General features: G+C 30.8%; 3 protein-coding genes across 3 annotated transcripts in view; 1 reads left to right on the top strand and 2 right to left on the bottom strand.

The window, feature by feature from the left end:
* The window catches only part of ChAT (Choline acetyltransferase), a 115,795-nt gene extending 95,370 nt beyond the window's left edge, over positions 1–20,425 (top strand). The window contains exons 4-8 of the mRNA XM_065515635.1: positions 15,906–16,885; positions 16,944–17,066; positions 17,132–17,336; positions 17,404–17,604; positions 20,222–20,425. Coding sequence (XP_065371707.1) covers positions 15,906–16,885; positions 16,944–17,066; positions 17,132–17,336; positions 17,404–17,604; positions 20,222–20,419 — 1,707 coding nt within the window. The 3' untranslated portion in view covers positions 20,420–20,425. The remainder of the gene's footprint in view (positions 1–15,905; positions 16,886–16,943; positions 17,067–17,131; positions 17,337–17,403; positions 17,605–20,221) is intronic.
* LOC135963683 (peritrophin-55-like) lies at positions 2,868–3,874 on the bottom strand. Its single transcript, XM_065515634.1, has 2 exons — positions 3,755–3,874; positions 2,868–3,673 (listed from the first exon to the last, which is right to left on the bottom strand). The coding sequence occupies exons 1-2, from the start codon at positions 3,762–3,764 to the stop codon at positions 3,018–3,020; spliced, it is 666 nt and encodes a 221-aa protein (XP_065371706.1). The 5' UTR covers positions 3,765–3,874; the 3' UTR covers positions 2,868–3,017.
* LOC135963682 (uncharacterized) lies at positions 10,741–11,796 on the bottom strand. Its single transcript, XM_065515633.1, has 2 exons — positions 11,680–11,796; positions 10,741–11,610 (listed from the first exon to the last, which is right to left on the bottom strand). The coding sequence occupies exons 1-2, from the start codon at positions 11,684–11,686 to the stop codon at positions 10,868–10,870; spliced, it is 750 nt and encodes a 249-aa protein (XP_065371705.1). The 5' UTR covers positions 11,687–11,796; the 3' UTR covers positions 10,741–10,867.
* Positions 20,426–24,541: the final 4,116 nt, after the last annotated feature.

Here is a 24,541-nt window from a genome sequence, read left to right as displayed (position 1 = left end):
AAGTTTTTTATGTTTTTAATTTATTTTTTCCGTTTTCAATTTGTTCACGACACTTTTTATTATTTTTTTATGTTTTTAATTTATTTTTTCAGTTTTCAATTTTGTCACGAAACGTTAGAAAAGTAAACAAATTTGAAAAAATTACAATGGCGCTCTAAAAATGTAAACAAATTTTGACAAACACAGTATGTAAACACAAAGGGACAAAAAATTATCAGCTGTTTAGTTGCACAGACCTTATTAATAGACCTTGATTTGAACTATGTTTATTGTTTTGTCATAAAATATTACTTTTTTTTTAAACACAACAACAACTATTATAATACATTAAGACATTATGACAAATAAGTGAAAAACAGTGATAACAAGTGAACGCAAAAATATGGAAGGGTTCTAATATAGCAATTATATTTTGTTGAACTTCATAGAGTACGGAAATACTTATAGTTATTCCCGATCACTTGGTTTTAGTGAAATAACGGAATTCTTAAAGTTACAACTTCAAAATATCATAAATACATACATATATTATTTTCAAACTAATTTTAAAATATTAAATTTAAAATATTCGCTTGGAAAATGGCTGAGTTGCGGTAGTTTATAGTCAGGATGCTCCCCAACTAAAAAAATTAAACTTAAACGACCGTAACTAAGCCATTTTCATCCAATCTGCACACATGAATGCTGGTTTTCTCGCTTATTTTTTGCGTTTTTATACCCTTCACCATGAGTGGCAAGGGTATATATAAGTTTGTCATTCCGTTTGTAATTTCTACATTTTTCATTTGCGACCCCACAAAGTATATATACTCTGAATCGTTATAGATAGCGGAGTCGATATAGCCATGTCCGTCTGTGTGTTGAAATCAACTTTCTGAAGCCCCCAAATAACTTACATACACGAATGATACATCAATATCTCCGAAATTCTTCCGGCTCGGTTGCTATTTAAAATCGAGAAAACCGGGACAACCTCGATTTTTGACCCATATCTGGATTACTAAATCATTAATATAGACAATATGGATATCTAATGATAGATATTTCAAAGACCTCTGCAACGACGTATATAAGACCATAGTAAGTTGCACCTACAATGGGTCAAAATCGGAAAAAATATTTTTTAACCCGACTTTTTTTTTCACCCAAATTTTTTTTTACTCATTCTTCTCCTCTTACTTTTGTTCATCCAACCAAACTTCAGCAAGTTCGTTATTTTGCAAAAAATGATATTTCTCAAAAAGTGCAACATGAAATTGACAAATTAAACTCAAAATTCTACATTTAACACGTTTCTGATTGTTTAAACCCGGCCAAATTCGGCCAACTTTTTAAAAGTTTATCCAAAGTTAATTTTTCGGAAATTATTATAAAATTAAAGGTTATGTCAGAAGTATGTATTTTTTCGCCAAAAACCATTTTTTTATACAAACTATTTTTCTTAAAATATTAAGCACTTACTATATGGGCAAATCCTGCGTGACGAACGTTTCATTCGTACACGTTTTCATATTTAAATATGAAAATTTTTTGGTTTTTCAAATAAGATACATCCAACGTATACTATACGCTATAGTGAGATTTAAGTGTAATTCCAAATCGCATAAGACATTTCCTTTTAATTGCCATTTCTTGCGAAATAATTTTTTTTTTTTTTTTTTTTTTTAACTTTTTATTTATTTATTGAATCTGCCTATATCATTAGGCCTAACAATAAGTGATTAAATCTTATAACTAAAATTAAAACTAATTGCTCTCTAAAGAGAGCATTGTTTGATGGATGGACCACATCGAAATAATTGATCGCGAAATTTTGTGACTCAAGTTACAAAAAGTGGAAGTAACTTTAAAAGTTGAAGTGTTTATTCGTAATTTTAGCGAATTTGGCATAATAAAGCACACAAAATCTTATTCCTAAAAGAAAGATGAATGAAAGAGAATTCTAATATAAGTTATTTGCATGAACAATCATTTGCCGTTTTCATCAAAAGCCGAGAAAATTTTGTTACGCACGTTACGTGACGATCGTTACAAATTATCCAGATGCTAGAAAATTATCTCCTTTTCCGTGAGAAGTTGCGAAAAATTCCATTCAAAGTGAAATTACTCAAAATTCATTTGAATGGTCAAAAATATATCTGTCAATCGAACCATCTTGTTAACATTTCAGTAATTATAAAAACACATTAAAAAATTCAATTTATTTGTATAAAATTAAGATATCTGACCAAGTGTTGGATTTGATAATCATTTTTGTATGAATGACCATCAAAATACATTTTGTTTATATATAAAATATAATATACATATCAAGTCTAATATTACAATTAAGAATTCCAAGTATGATTCATTTAAAAATTTGTTTATTGGTAGACTGTTTCTGGGATTTGCCCATATGTATTTCTATTTAAATTTTTGTATTAACTCAAAATAATACCTTTTTGTTGATACAAGGTAGTCACTAATTATCACGAAAATGGTCTCAAATGTGGTTTTCGAGATTAAGGAGTAATCGGAATACGTTGAAATTTTTACAGTAGATAGATATTGATGTTGTTAGTTGATTTCTTGCAAAAAGTGAATTTTTAAAAATTTTGAGAGTATTGTTGAACGAGTGCGATATTTATACTAATTTCTAAAATTTAAGTAAATAGAAAATGCCAATACATACATATGTATTTATTGTGAACTGTGTTTTTATATTTTATTTTTAAATTAACCCAATAAGCATTTTTACTGGAATTCAAGTTGAAAGCAAGTGTAATTCAAGCCTTGAATTGTAGTCAAGCAATATATAGATACAGAAAGTAAGGGGAAACATTACGTTTTGATATCGAATGTTAAGAATTAAATACTATTATTTTCGTATTTTTTATAGCAATTGCATGTTAGTGTTTATTTTTCTAGAAATTCTCAATATGTGGACATTTCAATGTTGCGTTCAATATAAGTTAATATTTTGTATGTTTGTTTTGCATATGCATGTAATATAAAAGTCGTATTTGAAATGAAACGTTTTATACAACTGTGGGCTTTGGGGTAAGCGTTGGAGGAGTGCCCATGACTGGAGGGGTTACACCTTGACCGGGTGGTGTAGGAACATTAGGATTAGCTGTCGCAACTACGGGGGGTGTGGGCACTCCAGATGAGGGACTTCCAGTTGGTGGTCCGGGAACGGTTGGTTGGGTAACTGTGGGAGGTTTTGTTACAGGAGTTTTGGTAGTTTTGGTAGTTACATTAGGGGTTGTAACTTCCGTTGGCTTAGTTGGGGTGGTTGGAGCTGGGGTTGAAGCTGGCGTTGGCTTAGTTGGGGTTGTCTTAGTGGTTGGAGCTGGGGTAGGAGCCGGGGTTGGAGCTGGGGTTGGGTTTGGTACACAGGTAACGTCTGTAGTTTTTGCTAAAGTTTCACATGAAGGAGCATCAAGAAAATCTTTGCAATATGTACATTGTTGGAAGTAATAAGTGAAATATGTATTTGTTGGGCAGTTAAAGAGAACAGGTTTTCCAAAATCAACACATTTGTAGTATTTTGTAAAATCTGAATAATCCGGCCACAGTACCGCAACATCATTGCCAAGGCAGGGGGTTATGAGAGTTGAATTGTAGATTACATCGCTATCACAAACAGCAATGGCATGTTGGGCCAATGCCAATATTAAGGCACAAACGAATACTGAAATTACAAAATTATATTTTACAAAAATAAGTATAAGAATATTTTTAAAAATTGTCCAAATGATTGATTTTATTTTACCAGACTTCATATTAATACTGGATGAATTGCTGGTATATTCACGTTCTTCACTAAAGACGATTTAGTTAACACTGATTATTTCTAACAACTCATTCAGTATTTATTCGATTTTCTTTACTTTCGATTTCTATACCTTGTGTTTGTTGTGCATATTTTAAGAATTTCTTTAAACTCTAGTCGAAAATAACAATATGTGTGTATGTATGCGAGCCAGCGTATTTGTGTGTGAATTTTAAAAATTATTTTTAATCATATTACACATTAAATATCACTGATTTCATTCATTGGCATTTTATTTTGTCGGTGTTTGTATTTTGTAGTTTTTTCTTTTTTATAATCAGGACAAATATGTCAATATCAAGATTAATACAAAAAAAATATTAATTGACATATCAACTATTTGACGTTTGACAAAGTTAGAGTAGCTACATACATAGCAGCAGTTAACAAATACTTACATACGAAATTAGTAATGTTTTTGTCAATATCTTTTCTGGAAACTATGTTGAACTGAGACAAATACAGAAGTTAAGAACATCGACAGATAAAAATTCTATTATCTAGTTATGTGGGTGCTGTTTTATTGTTACCCAAATTATTCAAAATTATTAGTAAAATGTCACACTCAACGCAAAGTGTCTTCTGCAAGACAGATTTTTGAAATGTGTGAAATTTTGTTTTTAAAAAATTAGGACCTAAATCTGTTGTCAAAAACCTAATTCATAAGAATGTATATGGAGTATCCTAAACCGAAAACCGGTCAACCGGTATTTTCATCTTTGTAAAATCGACCGGATAACAAAATACTTTGTAAAGCTTATTTGAACATATTTTGTACATGTGCGACAGCCTAAATCGGCGAGAGTTCTACTTACCGGGAGAAATTACCTTTTCGAAAATTTTAGCATAATATAATTGCATAAAGTTAGACGCCTTAAATATTCATAAAAAAATTTAAATTTAAACAATGTTTTAAAGCAAAATTTCCATACAAAATTTGATTTTAAAACGTTGTTTAAATTTAAAATTTGTTTATGAATACGGCCTTTAATATATATCTTATTATCGTCCATAAAACTGAAATAGGATGCCAAAACAATAACTATTATAAATTAATATTAGTCTTTAAAGGTAAATGTAAACACATTATGTAAATTATAAACCAAATTAAAGAAATTACTCCTGGAACTAAAGCCAAAAAGTTTGTTTATTGCTATTAAGTTATTTGTTTAATTTTTGAAAAAATAATAAAAAAAGGTAAAAATGTATTCTTAAAATCTGTTTATTTTTCAATTAGACAGGGAGTATGACTGTTTTTAATAACTTATATGTAGGGTTTTTAATTTCCCGACCTTTTTTGATTCCCGGGAATCGGAAATTTTTTTCTACATTCCCGGGTACCCGGCTATTCCCGAAATATATAATGATACTGTAAATTAGGAATATTATAGCCAAATTTCATATAAAAACTTAGTGTTATAATTATTAAATATCAGAGCTTCGAATTAATTAATAATATTTGAGCTTAATTCACTAAAATCTTTATCCGTAATTAAAAAATGTCAGCCTTTCTTTCCATAAATCCATTCCTAATATTTAATTTTTTATATTCATTCCAAAGCCTTTGTTTGATCTGAATTAATTTTAAAGTTAATTAATAACAGAATTTATTCAAACTTTGATGATCATTTACAAAATTAATTGAAAAAATTATCTTAAACCTTTTTGTACTAGAAAAATTTAATCATTTAATAAATTTTGGAAGCTATTTTGTTATGGATTTGAATAAGAAATTTAAAGAAATTAGAATGATTCAGTAAGAAATAAATTCTATAAATAATGAATTCTCTTTTTAAATTATCATACGAAAAACCCAAAATAAATAATAATAAGCGGTCTATTATTGCCAAGATATAAGCAAAAAACTGTAAAAAACTTTTCACTGATTGCTCACCAAAGTTTAAGGTGAATGTGTTCCATCGGTTTCAACACGGAACACAAAGATCGCTCAGGCCATCCAAAAAAGTTTGGAGACCAAGGATTACTCCATGAAGAGCAGCAAATTCAAAAAGTTTGCGAGCAGCAGGATTAAAGAATTAAAGCCGAATGAAATGATGCTTAAACGCTATAAAAGAAAATCATTTTTGCTCAGAATCATTACATACGATGAAAAATGGATCCATTACAATAACCCGAAGCGTAAGATGACCAGATGATTCGACACCAAAGCAACATTCCCATGACAACCGGTTCTAGGCACCGGAATGAGCCGAGTTCACTCGGCCATGGGCTGCCAACTCAGCAAACACAACAACAACAACAACATCAAAGCAATTCTCTGTATTTGGTGGGAGCAAACATAGATAGGACCTATTATGAGCTGCTGAAAATTGAGCAAAGCCTTTTTTAAACATTTTAAAAAATCCCGCATTTTTAAGTCATAAACCCCATAAAACAGGTGGATAACAGGTTAAAAAACTTTTTATTAATTAAGTAATAACTCAAAACGTATGCTGTCTGCCATTTTTTCTGGGAAATGTTTAACCTTTGAGAGTCTTTGGCTGCCGAATTTAAAATTGTTTAGCAGTTCTTTGTGGAATCTGATAAATGTCCTTAATATATGCATATTTTCACATTAATGAGAATAAATTTGTTGTAAAAATCAATACCTTGATCATATTACAAAATTGTATAACGATCGTTTGATAATTGATCATAGGCTACCGTATAAGGCCCACTTTCGAAAATCACTCACGAAAATAAATTATTGAAATTTTAAAGAAAATAGGTTTTGCTCATTTACTCAGTGCAGGGTATTATATGGTTGGACTTGACCGACTATACTTTCTTACGTGTTTTTATTTAACATGAGTGAAGATAGGTTTTTTTCGTTTAAGTAAATCAAGCAATTGATACGTTTTTTTAAAAATTTTGGTTATAACTTATTTTTGATAACAGAAGTTTACAATTTTGTTCATATATGGGCAATTCCATGTCATCGTACGTGACATTTGTACGCCTATAGAGTGGAATAGATTTTGCAAAAATATGAGTATCTGAAAAATAATTTGGTCTTTATGTTTAAAAAAAAATCATAAGTTCATTCGAAACACTGTTGTCCAAAATATCGAGCAAAATAAGGGTATATCGTACGTGACATAAAACGGAAGTAATTTTGAGGCACATATGCGAAAATTTGCGAATTTGAAAATTGAGAGGCGTGTTTTCTTTTAATTTCTTATACCAAACCAAATATTTTTCGTCTACAATCCGAAATATTTAAATAAAAACAATATTTTTTTATATCGTACGTGACAGATTTTTCTCTTATATATATTAAAATACTAGACAGAGTTTTCTCTTACAGTAAAACAATATATTAAAGTACTAGCTGACCCGACAGAATTTGTCCTGTCCATATTAAAAAATGCGCTTTAAAATGGGTAAAAATAGTTAAAAAGGAAAAAAAAACCTATTGTTGAATCATAATTTTTATTCATATAGGTTTGGGTTATATTTGATTTACATTTGATTTTAAAATATCGAGTCATAACAGCAAAAAAGACGTAAGCGCCAAAAACCAAATTTTACAGGGGAAGGTTTTTTTAAATATCTTTGGTTCAAGTCGAAGTATTACCGTGAAATTGAGTAAGTATGCACTGTTACTTCTTATCTATACATTGCATTTATTTTATTTCATATATTTCCACGATAACGGGTATTTATGTCGCCGTTTTGATTTTAACATTAAAGTCATTGGTTAAATTCATATAGTAGAAAATTAATGCTAATTAATTCTAAATTACATATGTAAATATAAATAATGTTTATCCTATAATGGTTCAATGGTTTTAAAAATAATTAACTTTAAAGTAAGTACTAAATGTCATCTTGATCGGCTTCAGGTAGTGAATCTTTAATAGATTTGTCGTATTTTAAATTTAAAATTTTTCAAACGACTTGCATTATTTCTAGTCAATCTTATTTTTGTTGTGATATGTGAAGCGTTTTCAGCAAAAACTGTTGACACACTTTAATATTATTACTTATCATTATAATGAATAACATAATTATAGGTACTACAACCTCTTTGGAAGGACTTTCGTGAGATACACGAAAGCAACCAGTCTTTTTGTCTTATTTTGTTGGCAATACCCTAAAAATGTTCATTCATTGCTAACCGATCTGATGCGGTGAACTTATCGCCACAATGAATTTGACATTTCATGTCATGTTGTTGTGATGTTGTTTCTTATTTTGTAATCTCTTTGGTAACATGCTTGGCTTTTTGTAATCCCTCTTACCCACACATGTCTCTTCTTCAATCTCATTCTCAGATTCCGTAGGTACTGAAGCAAAACATGTTTGCGAAAAAGTTTTTTGCTCGGAATAATGATTAGAATCAGTATCGCTGCCATTTTTAATTGAAAACTGAAACAAATGTTTACAACACCACAAAGTAATTTATTGAAATATATTTATATTAAAACTAGCTTTAGCCCGATGCGTGTCGCTACCCCTAGTTATCGTGGTCAAGATTCGATCCAGTCTATTTTTAGTCAAACTACTTACAATGATAGGAACGTAATTTATAAAAAGTTAGAAGACTCTAGCTATAAAAGTACTTTAGATATTCGAAAATTACTGTTTACTTGGTATGAGTGGTGCCACGCCCATTTTTCCAATTCCGCAAATTTTCAGCCAAGAAGTGCAAAATGGTACCGAATCAAATTCCGTAAAGTTTTGTGGCTTTTACAATTATAGTCCACCATATTCACCAGATATTCCATAATAACACAGCATTTGCCATGGTGCTAGGGCCAAAATTTGGTTATATCCCTAATGTGTATAGAAGATAAAACAATGCCTTACCACTTGTTGCCACAACTCCATATTGCACAAACACTGGTAAAAATACTAATTTTAATTCATTTGGTGAAACGAATAAAGACGTAAGCGCCACTTTGTTGGCACAAAATATGTATACAAAAAATAAATTGTACTTACGTCTAAATTGTTTTTGCTATAAAATCATAACGGTACATTATACAGCGATGGTATTTTGTGAGATCATGCGACTGATCGAGAACTATCGATCTTTGTCAAAAAACGAAAATCCATAATCATGGCGCTTACGTCTTTTTGGCTGTTATGGCTCGATATGTACAATGAATCTCATGAACATAGAATGAAATATACATAGAAGTGTTACTGAGAGACAAAGAACCTAAATCTGTTGTCAAAAACCTAAGTCTTACAACAACAGTATACATGTAAATCAATGTACATACATACATATTTTGAGTTTTTATATAAGTAATCGAATTTTGGTCTAAAATATGAGTGATCACAGATCCAGCTCCTTTTCTTGATTAAACGCTTATTGCCAATTATTAATGGTTGTCATTCTCGTGGAATTGCCCATATGTAATACGATGTATTGAATCATAATCAATAAAACAGACAATTTCGTATTTTTTGATAATATGTACATTTTCCATTTTAGGTGACGTTATATTCTAATACATATTTGGGGGATTCAAACTGTCTCCTAATAGGTCGTATTGTCATAATGTCATAAAATATTTTTTTAGTTTAAATAAATTTCAAACAAAAAAGTTATAAACTAATAAGACTTTTAGAACTATGTTTATTGGTTTGTCATAAAATAAACAAGAATTTGTTTAAACTAAAAAAATATTTTACGACATTATGACAATACGACCTAATAGCAGACCGTTTGAATCCCCCAATTATTAAAATATTGGTTTGGAATTAAATTTTGTCATAATCACATATGTAATTTTACAATATAAATAAACTAATTTACATTTAGTATTGGACCGATTTCAGCCAGTATCAATAGGCTTCGACCGATCGGTATAATAATATTTTTCGGCGTTACAAATATACCCTCCCCACTATGGTGGTGTAGGTTATAAAAACGCACTGTTTAAGGGCCGGTGGAATAATTGGTTCATATGTATTCACAAATAAATATAGTCAGAACGTTACAGTCTAAGGTGAGCTATACTAACTTGTTCGTGCCTCAATGGGAAGGCATTAGTATACTGAGAGAAACATTTGGCGAATGAATATTTCAATATTCAAACTTCTTAAAGTATAAAATATAACTTAGTGAAATAAATAAAAAAAATTGTTTTCCAATTAGCTTTATAGCGAAAATGAATTTAAAATCTGTCCGTATTTGTACAACTTACGAAATCTACAAAGCTTTTCAAACTAAAGTGGGTGAACTTTGACACCCTGTATTCTAACAGGATGTTCGCAAATTTTCTGAACACCCTTTACGGTGTGATTGTACAAAATTTTGCAAGCGGACCAATAGATTAAAAGATACAGATTTATTACCATTTTTTTCGACCCCACTGTGCAGGATTTCAACAGAATTATCAAGGTGTATGGGACCAGCATATGCTAGGAGACTATAGTTGGAGTGTCGTGAGGGAGACAAATGAAAATATTTTTATGAACTGAAATAACACTGTTAATTTTTGATCCAATTTTATTTTCTTTCTTAATAAATATCTCCTGGATTTTTTCAATATTTTTCCCGAATTTCGAAGGCTTAAAATTTAAAAACATTGTAAACTTGTGTAATTAAATGGATAATGATTAGGATATTTTGAATTCCTTTAACAATTTAATGAAGTAAATTGTTATTTGGAAACTTCAGGGGAACTTATGTTTTGCACAACACATTTTGTTCAGTAAAACAAAAACAAATTCATCCATTCATCATGAATTTAAGGCTTTAAATTGATAGAATTATTGTTTGCAGTTATGTATGCCTAAAGGTGAGTTGGTCATATCTAAAATCATTAAAACTGCTAAAAATAGTTCTATAAAATAATTGTTGATCAATTAAAATGTTGTTATCAATCAGTTACATAATGATATGTACATATGTATATTGAAATAATTTAGTAAATTTTTCTTAGCAATAATGTTTGTACTTGTATGTATATAGTAGATATAGTATATATTGTATTCCAGTTAATATTACAGCTTATCTCCGCTTGTATTTATTTTATATTATAGAAGATACAACATGAAATAAAAATGTATTGAACTCATTGTAATACTAATAGCTTAAGCTTTTGGCTTTGGCGATTTCTTGGCTGGGGCTTTTGGTTTTTTGTCCATTTTCTTGGGAGACTTTTTGGCTTTGGGCTTTTGTTTGCCATTCTTGCTGGGCTTAGCCGAAGACTTCTTTTTGTTGGCGGTGGGCTTTTTACCAGAAGCGGTAATTGGTTTCTTGCTAGACTCGTTTTCAACAACTGGAGGTGTGGGTGCAGGAGTTGGGGGCAATGGTGCCAAAGGTTTGGGAGAAGCATCTACAACTGTCACGACAGGTTCTTCTTTTATGACTGGTTTGGTTTCTTCGTGTTTGGGTGTTTCTACAGCAGCCACTGGAACCTTGGGGATTTCAAATGGCATAATTTGGGGATGTGGAGCAAGCGCATCAATTACTGGTGAAGGTTTCAATGGGTTCATTACAGGTGGATGGGGAATATTATGAATTTCCAAGGGTGTAAGATAGCCATCTTTATTGGGTTTGCTGGCCAAAGGAGCAGCTGTTGGCAAAGCCTTTAACTCAGGAGCTGGTATATATTGATTGGGTGCGGTACACATTTGCAAAGCGAAAGTAAACACTTCACCGGGATTACAGGTAACAGTCATTTGTTTGCCAAATAAACGAGGACATATATAATATTCCGAGTTGCTTTCATAGCTAGGCCAACGTATGCTAAGTTCCGATTTCGAACATGACAGTTCGTATTTCTTGGCTTGAGCAACAGCTACAAGACTGAATATGACAAGTAAAAGTCCGGCTGTGTAAAAAATGTTTTAAATATAAAATAATTATTTTCAATATTTCCTATATTTGATTTTTATTTTACCTTTCATCTTAAATTTCTTTTGTATTGCGTATCCGTTTGCAAAAGATGAAAATGATGAACTACTTTGATTTTGTGATAAATTTCAATATTTATACCTTTTCTAAATTGTTATTGTTTCTTTAATTATTTATAATATTTTTATTTGTTTCCCCAAAAAATAAATGATTTTTGTTAATGATAAAAGGCCAAAAATAAACATTGTACATGCATTTTGATAAAAATAAATTTCGACATTTCGTAATTTAATAGATTCAATTGTTTTTGATTTTTATCAGAACAAATATTTTTGATATCAATTCTTTGAACTTTTTACAAGTTTTCTCTAATTTTAATATACATTCATAAGTATATTAAGTACATTATATCTATGTACATTTATGAAATTAAAACAAAAACTATTAATAGTCTATGGCGGTATGACAAGGAAGCGGTATAAATCAAACCTGCAATAAAGTTCACTTCATAACTAAGATCTGTCAATAAAGAAACTCATAAATGAAATAAATCCAAAGGATAATTAACTAAATCCCAACTTGAAAAAATTAAATGACTCCTAAAGGGTAAAATGAGTTATTTCTCATTTTTATAATAAATAATAAAAAGTTTTATAATAAATAATAAAAAGACTAGAGAAATAATTTACAATTCGGAGCAATGTATTTATTAATGCTTACAAAAAATATTTTTGATAAATCCAAAAGGAGAACACATTTGAGTCCGGACGACCCTCAACAAAAATTTAATTGGGAGTTATTTCGTAATGAAATATTTTATTTGGGATTCATTTCACGACATCTTAATTGAATCATTAATACCGAAATCCCGATCCCAAAAATACCAGAATTTTTTGGGCCTAAAAATCTATATTTTTAATGTAAAATAAAATCCCAGAATCGCGGGATTTACATTTATAGAATCCCGGGATTAAAAAATCCAGTCCCGTTGGACTTCCCTATTAAATACACAGCTCAAGGTTGGAATAACACATAATTCTCGTGATCAGGAAATGTCTCATGCAGTAATGTATCTTCCAGCTTAGGAAGAAAGAGCACCAGAAATGGGCTCAGGTATTTTCTCTAATGAACTTTCTCCGTTTTCCATGCATCCGAGAGAAGAATCCGGGAATTAAATGCCGAAAATTCGACTATTAGTATCTATTTGGACAGTCTTGAGTCCATCAAGGCTCTTAATTCCAATGTAATCAGGTGGAAATGTCTGACCCAACTTCTACAACACTACGTCGAGTTAATATAGATTCTATATTATGAGGTCATCCGAAGAAATGAAATCGCTGATGAGTGCATAACTAACGAGTCATCCCTTGACATAACTTATGCGCAATGGGACATATTTACACTTCCTTAGTGGCGATATCGAATTTGAGAGAGATGGAATTCAATTGGTACTTTCCAGAATACTCTGGCAAAGGATAGGACCAGGACTCGTTGGTCTCTTGGCAGAAACTCAATCAGACTTCTTACGTGTAATTATTACTGAGCACTGTTCTATTGGAAAGTATGAGTTACTCATGTTGTAACTAATGTTGACACCTTCTTTGTGACTGTCCTGCTTTACAAGAGCGTAGACTAAATAAAGTCATCCGTGAAAATGTCTAAGGGACACAAGTCCTCCGAGTGAACTCTATAAATATCGAATAACGCCTCCCACCAAAAATCTCCACCAAACAGTCAACAGTGATACGTTATGGATGCTCAATCCTAAATCCCTTAAATCCGCATTTGACAAATTTTGGCGATTAACAGAGCCAAGCTAAAAATGGTTTACGGTTTTCGGAAAAATAACGCTACCGAAATAATTTAAAATAACTAGTTGAAAATAAAAATATTTGTGTTCCATAATTGAGTTTACTGAAATCTACTCAAGTTAAAATGGATTACAATACTACCCTTGTCAACTTATATTTCAAAAGTTACCAAAATAATACCAATTACCGTTACTGCTAAAATGCTACCGTTGTCAAAATTATACAAATTATGATTTTGAAGCGGTAGCCAACCCGGAATTTAAGAGCTTTTGGAAACTGTTGTGATCTTTTGTTTTATTTAGGAATTTGACTTTGACCTTAAAGTTTTTTTTTAACATTGAATTTTACTATCCCTATATCTCCTTAGAACACAAATGAGTTCTTAAAGCTTTATTCAACCCGTTCCAGGTTTACTATTAATCTATAGGTCCTAATTGGACCTTAGAAACCTATTTATCTGCCTTCATAAAAATTCGGAGATTTTGGAAAATGATCACTATTCTATGTAATTGATGGTCCAAACTTAAAATAACTCGAATCAATAGTTTAGAATTCGTTTTTTTATGTAGGATCTAGTTTGTCAAAACTGTTGTTTTCCATTTTCGACAAAACTGCCAACAATGGTAGTAGGTTATATATTCGACCCAGCCGAATATAGTATAAATACAAAAGTACAAGCATCAAAAACATATGTACATATTTGTTTGTTCTTTATTATCAATTTAATACTGTAATATGATATTAAGTTTATTACAAATATATATGTATGTTTTTTCGTTTCATTATTGATATTCATGTAATTTGACAATGTTGAAAAAACTTATTTTAATGGTGATTTATTGCTATAGAAAATATACATGCATATTCAATTAACAGCCTATAAAATCATTATAAAATTGTTCAATTATTTAATAGATAATTACATTAGGGTCGCACCAAACTACTGGCCTAAAATGTTCTCTGATCTACTAGTCTAATTCTCTAATTCCCGAAAATACCATTTTTACGATTAGTGAAGAAATTATGTTTGTGTAATTTGAACTAAGTATATTGACTAATATATTGTTTATGTACTTACTTCTCCTTATAAATATCTAAAATTTCGAAAAACACAATAGGGAAGATCCATTTGAAAGCGGACAGCAGTCGGATTTACCATATCCGATTTTAATGAAATTTACCACATACATAATATATCCAATATGTTCCTCATATCAGTGACTTTATCAATGGAAACTCATTCCGATGTAAAAATATCGCGATTTGAAAATTGAAAAGTTTGTTAAAATTGTCTAAAATTATGTACACATAATTGCCCAAAACTCTAAAACTACTCAAAGACCAGCATAATTTATGACTCCATTTTAAAGCCAAATATATTTGGTCAATTCACAAGGTCTCTTATCAGTCATATTGTCATAATGTCCTAATATATCACGAGTCGGCGGCTCGGCTTAACCGACTCTTAGGTATTCGGCGCAGGTCTATGCTGGTTGGTTACGATAACACAATTAACATAGCATACAGAGTAGTATTATTTTAGGGCAGATTTAGCTTGAAAAGCAATAAAAACCATTGTGAAATATTAGGACATTATGACAATATGACATGATAAGAGCCCTTGTGAATTGACCAATTGTCTTTAAAATTATGTGAATTTATTCACTTCCAAAAGGTCGGAGTATATATTTAATGTAATGTAAAATATATCAAAGATCGCGTTGTTGAAAATTAATAACTCTCTACTATATTCGATGGAGACTCGATTAGTTCACGAGTTAGAAAGAAAAATGTTATTAAAAGAATTTAAGCACCTGTATTTTACCATATAAATTGAAATTGATTCAATTGTGTTCTGATTTCTATTTGCTTAAATTTTTATGAAAAAACGTTTTTCATTGTAACTCCTGAACTAATCGAGTCTCCATGGATATTATTTTGCACGAATATAATAGAGAGTTTATGTGTCCTCATACCATGTTTTTTTTTAATTTTTAACACCGCGAACTTTCTACTCCGAAAATTGACCTTTAGAAGTAAATAATTTTATTCACACCATTTTCAGGACAATATCTTTGCTTTTAAAATGGAATCAAAAATTATGTTGGACTTTGAGTAGTTTCAATGGTATTGGCAATTACGTGTATATAATTTTAGACAATTTTAAAATTCTTTTAAATTTTCAAGTCGCGATATTTTTGAAACGGAAAGGGTTTCCGATGAAAAAGTCATTGATTTGAGGAACCCTGTGGAACCGTAATATGTGTGGTAAATTTCATTAAAATCGAAGATGTCAAATCCGAAAATAGCAGTTTTCTGTCCGTTTTGATATGGATTCTCCCAATAATAAGAAAAATGTTTGGAAATTATCAACTGGGAACGAAATTGATCTTGTTTTTTAAATTTTAAAAAACCCCCAAAATCATTAATTAATTTATGATTTTCTCCAATTTCTTTTCAGGCCTACCACTATTGGCTGAATGACATGTACATGGATATACGTTTGTCCTTGCCAATTAATTCGAATCCTGGTATGGTCTTACCGCCGCAACGTTTCACCACGGTACATGATGTTGCCCGATTTGCGGCACGTATTTTAGATGGCATTATGGTGCACAAGGAAATGCTCGATAGTGGAAGTTTACCACAGGAACGTGCTACATCGCGTGAGAAGAATCAACCTTTGTGTATGGCTCAGTATTATCGCTTGCTGGGCTCATGTCGCCGGCCTGGTTTACAACGTGATTCCCAGTATTTGCCAAAGCACAAAACCGATGACGAGCATGTCATTGTGTTGTGTCGCAATCAAATGTATTGCATTCTACTGAAAGCTCGTGATCGTGGCAAACTGTCGGAGAGTGAAATTGCTTCCCAAATTCTCTATGTGCTAAGTGATGCTCCCTGTTTGCCCTCAAAGCCACCACCTATAGGTCTACTAACGGCCGAGCCACGCACACAATGGGCTGAGGATCGTGCTACCTTACAGTTGGAGGAGCATAATCATCGTAACATCGAATTGATAGAGACCGCTTTGATTGTGTTGTGTCTGGATGAACCGTTGCCACTGACATTCAATGCACGCGGTTTTACTGGGGCCACACCGCCAGTGCACTTTTCTGGCCAGAGGGATGAAACAAATATGGCTCATGAGATGATACATGGCGGTGGTAGTGAGTATAATTCCGGCAATCGTTGGTTTGATAAGACCATGCAAATAATAATTTGCACTGATGGCACCTGGGGTCTGTGCTATGAACATTCCACCTCGGAGGGTATAGCAGTGGTGCAGTTGCTAGAAAAGATCTATAAGAAGATTTTAGAAAGTCCCTCGGATGACAATGGTGTGCTACAACATCATTTGCCACCACCCGAACGTTTGGAATGGGAAATAGCTCCAGAAATACAAAGACGTTTCGGTCGAGCCTGTCAAACAGTCGATAGGTGAGTTTATATCAATGTATTCAAAAAGTTCCCTACAATAAATTTCTTATTTCAACAGAGCCATTGATAATTTGGACTTTTATGTTTATCGTTATAAGGGCTATGGTAAGAATTTCATCAAAGCTTGCCAAGTTAGTCCAGATGCCTACATACAATTATCTCTGCAATTGGCCTATTTTAAGTAAGTATTAACTTACAATTTGTTTATGTGTTAGATATCTAAAGATTTGATCTGTTTATTACTAGATTATATGGTCATTTGGTAGCCACCTATGAGAGTGCTTCGACTAGACGTTTTCTATTGGGTCGTGTCGATTGTATACGCAGCGCCAGCACTGAAGCCTTAGAATGGGCAAAAGCTATGTGCCAGGATGAAGGACCCAATGTCGCTTTAGAAAGTGATCGTGAAGATGAAGACGATCCACGTAAAGTTAAATTTAGCATATACAGTGTATGTAACAAATTATTATATAATAATTTATTTATAAACACATTACTAATCATTTTGTCACTTTTAGAAAGACCACTTACGTGAATTATTCCGTTGTGCGGTAGCCCGCCAAACGGAAGTGATGGTTCAAAATATTCTGGGCAATGGCATTGACATACCACTACTGGGTCTGCGAGAAGCTAGCCGCGAAGTAACTGGAGAATTGCATGAATTGTTTACGGAGGAATCATATCAAATATCACAGTGTTTCCTTTTATCAACCAGCCAGGTATATAGATGTTCTTTTATTATGTTTTAACAATAATAATTGCACATATTCACCAAAGAGCACAACAATTGCATGTAACACTATGTTGGAGAAGACAATAATTTGTTCGTAATTCGCAGGGTATGTCAATTTAAATTACCTTCAAATGAGGTAATTTGCTCTTGCGAGGTATCTAATTTAGTTCGTAATTTTAGAGTGAATTACGAATGAGAGAGCGAATTACGAATAGCATTGCCGTGAGAACATAGCATAAGGATCCTATGTATATTATCCAAGCGTATTGTAATCTGTATTAGATGTCTGTAAAAATAAAAAAAACAAAGCTTCCCCGATTATATACAGCACAAATACATTAGCCCAAAGTGTACAAGCGCCAAATTTGACATTGAACTTTTAATCTAAATATTAACAATCCATAGGTTAGCATTAGTTGGAAACATTTCGAAATATTCGTTATAAAATCCAAATTAAGCTAGCAAGAGCAACTCCTAAAAGAGAGATTTGAGAATACTTAGGGACTATTTGCCAAATATTGCAGTCTTATGTTCCACTAATTTGCATTGGATAGTGTTGGGACAAAACAGTACAGGTTATGCGATATGCACGATGAGACCTCTGACCTTCATGTAGAGCGAAAGTAGTAGTAAATGGTTGACAATTGACGACATAGCAATGACAAACGCGTTTTAAAATCGCCTTCAGCAAGTGGATTACAAAGAGGCGTTCTGGTTGCCGGTCCAAATTAGTTAACGTATGACAATTCTCTTACCTGAGATCCCTAACATATTAGCAATGACAGACATATTTTAAAATCGTCTTGCAAGTATAGGCTAATAAATTCATCAACTAGCAACATTACTTACTTACTCCCTAAGTAATTACTTGAGTAGCTATTAGGGTGTTCAATCGATTAACCGTTTGGACGGTTAACTGTTCGAATAATTTAAAATTACCGATTTTCAAATAACAAATAAACCGATTAATTTGTTTCGATTAACCGAAAATCACTAAGGCAGAATCATTCGATTGGAAACAAATTAGGTTGCCACAACTTATCTGTTTTCTATGTGCAGTTATTATCCAAGGAAAAAACTAATTGATGCCTATAATAGCCAGAGTAAATAATTAAAACAATCTGATACAAGCTACAAAGGTACAGTCCAATAATGGGTACATAGTAGTCATTTAAATTTTAGAACTGACAAATAAAATATAGTAAAATGACAACAGACCCAATAATAAATGATTCGTAGAGTAACATGATAGGTTCCTAAAGTTAAATGAAACCAAGAAATTTAAAAAAGATTTCTTTCGGAATTTGAAAGGGGCATTAAGTGACAAATGACTCTGCAATAGATTACTTCTGATTACTTCCTAAAGAGATATTTAAAAAAGTTAAAACTATCTCTTCGCAAGATTACCTAAAATGTTCAAAGTAAACAAATTACTTCACTATGCATGAAAACATTGTAACAAATGATGCAAAATTATATAAATTAGAGAAATTAAGCTGCCAAGTGCCACTCCAAATGTTTAAAATTTCTCCCAAAACTAACGTAAAAATTTTACTTCTTAATATAATTTGGTTTAATATTTAGTTTGGCCTACATATAACGATTTAAAAAGTTTTTCATTCAGGCCCGACGTTCTTTCATATGACCATAACCTTTGTTTGGCATATCGCGAAAATACGCTAGAAAAAGAATTAATTTCTCGACAATAGTGTAACTTATCTGGACTCAGGCCGGCCAAACGATTCAATATTCTGTTCAGGTTTAAAACATAAAACTATAGCGTCAGCCGTCTAAAAACGATGTATTTTAGAAAATTAAATATTTGTATAAAATTTGCCATTCCGAAAAAATATATTTATTATGGATTCTTATAGATAGCAGAGTTGATATAGCTATGTGCGTCCATGAGCCCTTTGAAATCAACTTTCCGAAACTGCCAAATATCTTAAACACATGATTGCTACTTCAATATGGTCATGGTTCGGCTGGAAAATCGGCCCACAAATGGCTGAGATATAAACAAAAAAACCACGACTATCTAGATTTGTTGACCGAATATTGGTCAATGGATCAGAAAAAATACGGTTTAAAACGATTTATTTTACTAAGTCATGCAAATAGACAATACGCATATCAAATGCATCATGGTGGATCCGAGTCCACAATGGGCTGGGCATAAATATAATAATTGTTTGTCAACATTTTTAAGATAATGATTAAATCTTAAAGTATACTTTGTAAAGGGTATATAATAGCACTCTTACTTGTATCATATATGTTTTTTTTTTCATTTAAACTTAAATTTGTTACTTTTATTATTAAAGCTCTGTATTTTTGTCTCAATTTTTATTGTACGTTTAGTTTATCACATTCATTACAGTTTATCAGCACTAAATATCTTGTATAAGCACATTTTAAGCACTTAATTAAAAAAAAAATTACCTCACAAAAAAATATGTATTGCCAAATCTCATACACCCTGCACTGAGAGCAAAATAATGAAATGAAACCTATAATGCACCTTGTAAGTCTATATAAATGTAAATTTCAAAATAACTAAATAACTTTAAAAAAAAACCAAAACTATATTGCAACCCTCTTAGGTGGCTTGTAGTACCGATAGTTTTATGGGCTACGGACCGGTAACTCCAAAAGGTTATGGTTGTTCATACAATCCACATCCTGATGAAATTGTCTTCTGCGTTTCAGCATTTTATTCATGTGAAGATACCAGTGCTTCACGTTATGCCAAATCCCTACAAGATTCTCTAGACATAATGAGGGATTTATTGCAAAATTAAATAAAATACTTACATAAACCTTAGTATTGTTATTATTACTACAACCAACAAAAAAAATAGTAAGAACTATTCAAAACACAAATTGGTATTATAAACAAACTATAATAATAATAAAACCACAAAACAATACATATCATAAAATGTACCTTATGAATTTTAGAAAAATTATACAACAATTAGTTAAAATAATTTAAAAAAAGAAATATATACCTATTATATATAAATTATTGTATGTTATTATTGCAAATAAATTAACCATTATAAATATACTAACTATATATTAATGTATTTTAGAAAACTGCTATATAAAATAGCATCAAAAAAGAAAAATTTATGAAATGTTTTAGAAAAATGTTAATTAATGAATATACATACATATATAATTATAAATAAACCAATGTAACCAAGACTAGACAAATTTAAAGAATTTCACATCATTTATAACATATCTAAGCAGGGAATTTTAAAAATGTTTTTAAAAACAAACTGCTGGAGCAACTTGCAATAGTAATTCCTAAAAAGCACTATTAAAATATTGGCTATAAAAAATTAAGTGTTTCGTTGGAAAATAAAATGTATTTATTATTTATATTGTAATTATTTGTCCATTATCTAATTGAACTTTATGGTTTGTTCAAACGACACTTTGAAGATTGAGTTATATGTTTTACCAGATTAATGTTTTACCACTAACTTTAAAATTATAGTATTATTTTTGTAGTATATCATAAAAATAGGGATCTTTTCTGCTTAGATAGTTACCCTAAAAATCACACAAAATATAAATGAAAACAAAAAGTATATAGATTTGTTTATATGTATAATAATGGCAATAATTTAGAAATAGGCTGTTACTTATAAAAAAAAAAGATATATAAAAACCCAGAGTTTAAAATGCATTAAAGATCAAAACAACTGGTTGCTAATAAAATGAAAAATAACTTTCAGAATATTGTTGAATCTGTCTAAGTTACAATGTGAAATTAGCAACTTTGAATATTTATCGCTACTTTCGATCATAGAATTAATCTAAAGTTATGCAGGCGGTGTTAATTGTCAGCATTACCTTTCGCCAACAAAATCGCTAGTTCGATGTTCACATTAAGTGGTTGATAACGAAATAAAACAATTAAATAGTAAAGTTTATAAAAGTACAATACATTGCTTAGTGGTTAGCGCGATTGAGCATAAATTTCTGATGATTATGACCAAGAGGTTTAAAATCAAGTGTTAACACAAAACTGAAAAACATAAAAATAAATTTATAAAGATATCTTTATTATACCTTACACCACCATAGTGAGGAGGGTATATTGGGTTAGTGCTGATGTTTGTAACATGCCTAAATATTGTCCCAACACCCACCTTAAAGTATATCAATCTACTCAGGATCACTTTCTGAGTCGATTTAGGATGTCCGTCCGACCGTCCATGTAAACCTTGTAATTAAACTAAAGGTCGCAATTTAAAAGATAATTCGACAAAATTTGGTACAAGCTCTTCCATTGCCCCAAGGACGAAGCATATTGAATTTGGTTAGAATCGGTCCATTATTTCTTCTAGCCCCCATACGATTGCCCTATCTGAAAATAGTTAAGCTCTCATAAATACCTCAGATATATATATATCCAAACCAAATTCTACAATAATAAGTTTTATATAAGTCAAACTCGCCTCACCAAATTTTGTGATGATCGGTCGACAATTAGTCATAGCTATCATATAGACCCACTTCCGAAAATCACTTTAATTAGCATAAATTTCTTTAAAAATATTGGTATTCTTATAAAACTCAACACAAATAATTTATATATATACAAAAGTCATGTCACTAAATTTTATAACGATCGGTCCATAATTAGTAATAGCTCCCATATAATGGACATTTCCGAAAATCGTTTTAATGAGTGTAGATTTCTTAAAAAAGTTGGTATTCAAACAAAATTCAACACAAATAGCTTTTATATACACAGAAGTCATGCCACCTAATTTTATGGCGATTGGTCCATATTTAGATTTGTGTAGGGTATCATATGGTCGGGCTTGACCGACTATACTTTACTTGTTTTTTTTGGAAAATTGTTGAAATGTCAACGCACTTGGACACTATTTTAGTTAAGAAGTTATGCACCAAAATGAATCATGTTTTTTTATATATTTTCTACTTTGCTTTACATATAAGTAATATTATGTAAAAACATACCATAAACACATTTTGGTTCATAATTTCTACACAGAGGAGACACATGCTATAAATCTTTAATGAGCGAAGCCGCTTTTTGATACATGCCAGGGGAGAAATCCAAAAGTTGAGGATTTAATTAATTTTTAGAAATTGGGAAAGGAAACAAATTTAGAAACTTTTTTTTAATTTAGTTTAGCTAAAAAGATTTAAAAATTTTATTTTAAAGCATAATTTTGTTATGGATATATAAGATTCGATACAGCCAAATATAGCTCGTTTATTTGTTTACTTTTAAGACAGATAAACTGACGGACATAGCTAAATCTTTTTTAAGTTTCACAAGGATCCAAATTCGATGCCTGGTTATGGGTAAAAATACTTTAAAGAAATTATAGACGATGCACAGTGGCGCAATTTGAGTTTTTTCGTTTCAAAAATCATAACGTTTGAACCAAATGAGTTAATCAAAATATTTAAAAAGCACATGATAGATAAATGATCAAGCTATGAAAGGAGTGTTTGGAAAGAGTTCTACACCTTTTAGGTGCCTACTTATGGTTTAGCCAAGCTGAAATTTGTGGAAAAATCAATTTTATGGGAAGTAAAATTAAATATTGTTTTAAAATTTTTGATTTTTTATATATAATCCGTAAAATAAAGTAAATCTAATGGGTTTTCGCGGTTATATGTCATAAATTTCCCAAAAATGTATGCAACACATTGTTGGAACAATGTAATTTTTTTTTAAATTTTACCTCTAGCATAAAATGGGGCAAGGAAGGGCAGCTGAAAATGTTTGCATTACGTAAAGGAATAATCAAAGAACTTATTTTGAAAATATAGAAATTTATAGTTTTTTTTATTTTCCATCACAGTTGAGAAATATTGAACAAACGGATAGTTAGTAAATATCGATTTATCCGGACAAACACCAAGAAAGAGTACAATTTTGTTATTATTTTTTTTAATAAATAGATCTATCAACGGAATCAAAAATAATGACGATCCGTTACTTAGTTTTCGAGATATTGTATCTGAAGCTGAACAAATTACATAAAAATTGTCTGTTTTTTTGAACACTGAAAATCAATCAACCTTGAAGATCTATATCTTCTAAACCAAAAATATGATTTTAATAAAAGTAGCATATTTGCAATCGTTGGACAGTTTCCTGTAAAATAGGTTTATTCAATATTTTTAAGGTTGGATTTTTGCAACCTCACTTGCTCTACAGGTGCCACTGTGCGATGTGCGATATACATATGCAAGGTTCAACCAAAAATATTATTTTTTTTTCTAAAAACTTGTAAAATATGTCAAAGCTTTTACAAGCTTTTGTCTTGAATAAAGTGCCCTGGTCGTCATCATCAATCCACTTATATAATAAATAATCATTCTGGGAGCTATAATTTTTGTATAAGTCTATGTTTCCCTTCAAACAGCTAATTTTAGTTTTTGCCAAATTTAGAAAAACTTCTCTATATATTTTTTGATTTTTAACAATAAGCAGTTTAATAATTACAATTTAAAAATCGAATAACAAGGCAATAGCAATTGTTAATTTATAAATTTCCCCTTACATAATTATTTCTTTGACTGTAGTTTATTTTTTGGAATTAGAGACACGCCTTATTTGAACATGCCAATATAAATATAGTTCCTATAAGACATTTTCATCTTAATTAAAAATTGTTAAAATTTTTTTGGAAAAAATTAATAGTTTTTGTTTTAGTAAAAAGAATACCCCAAAAGATAAAACAAAAATTATGAAGACAGACATTTTGTGTGTCAAAATTATTCAATTAACAGCGGAAAGGAAACAAAAAAATAACTCAAAAAATACACTTCTACGAAACACATTAGAGATAGTAAAACACAACATAATGATAATGAAAACCTCCAAAAAAAATTAAAAGAAATGTTCAAAAATTTGTTCA

This window comes from Calliphora vicina, chromosome 1, assembly GCF_958450345.1.
Source record: "Calliphora vicina chromosome 1, idCalVici1.1, whole genome shotgun sequence".
Taxonomy (NCBI): Eukaryota; Metazoa; Arthropoda; class Insecta; order Diptera; family Calliphoridae; genus Calliphora; species Calliphora vicina.
This window is presented reverse-complemented; position numbering and strand designations above follow the sequence as displayed.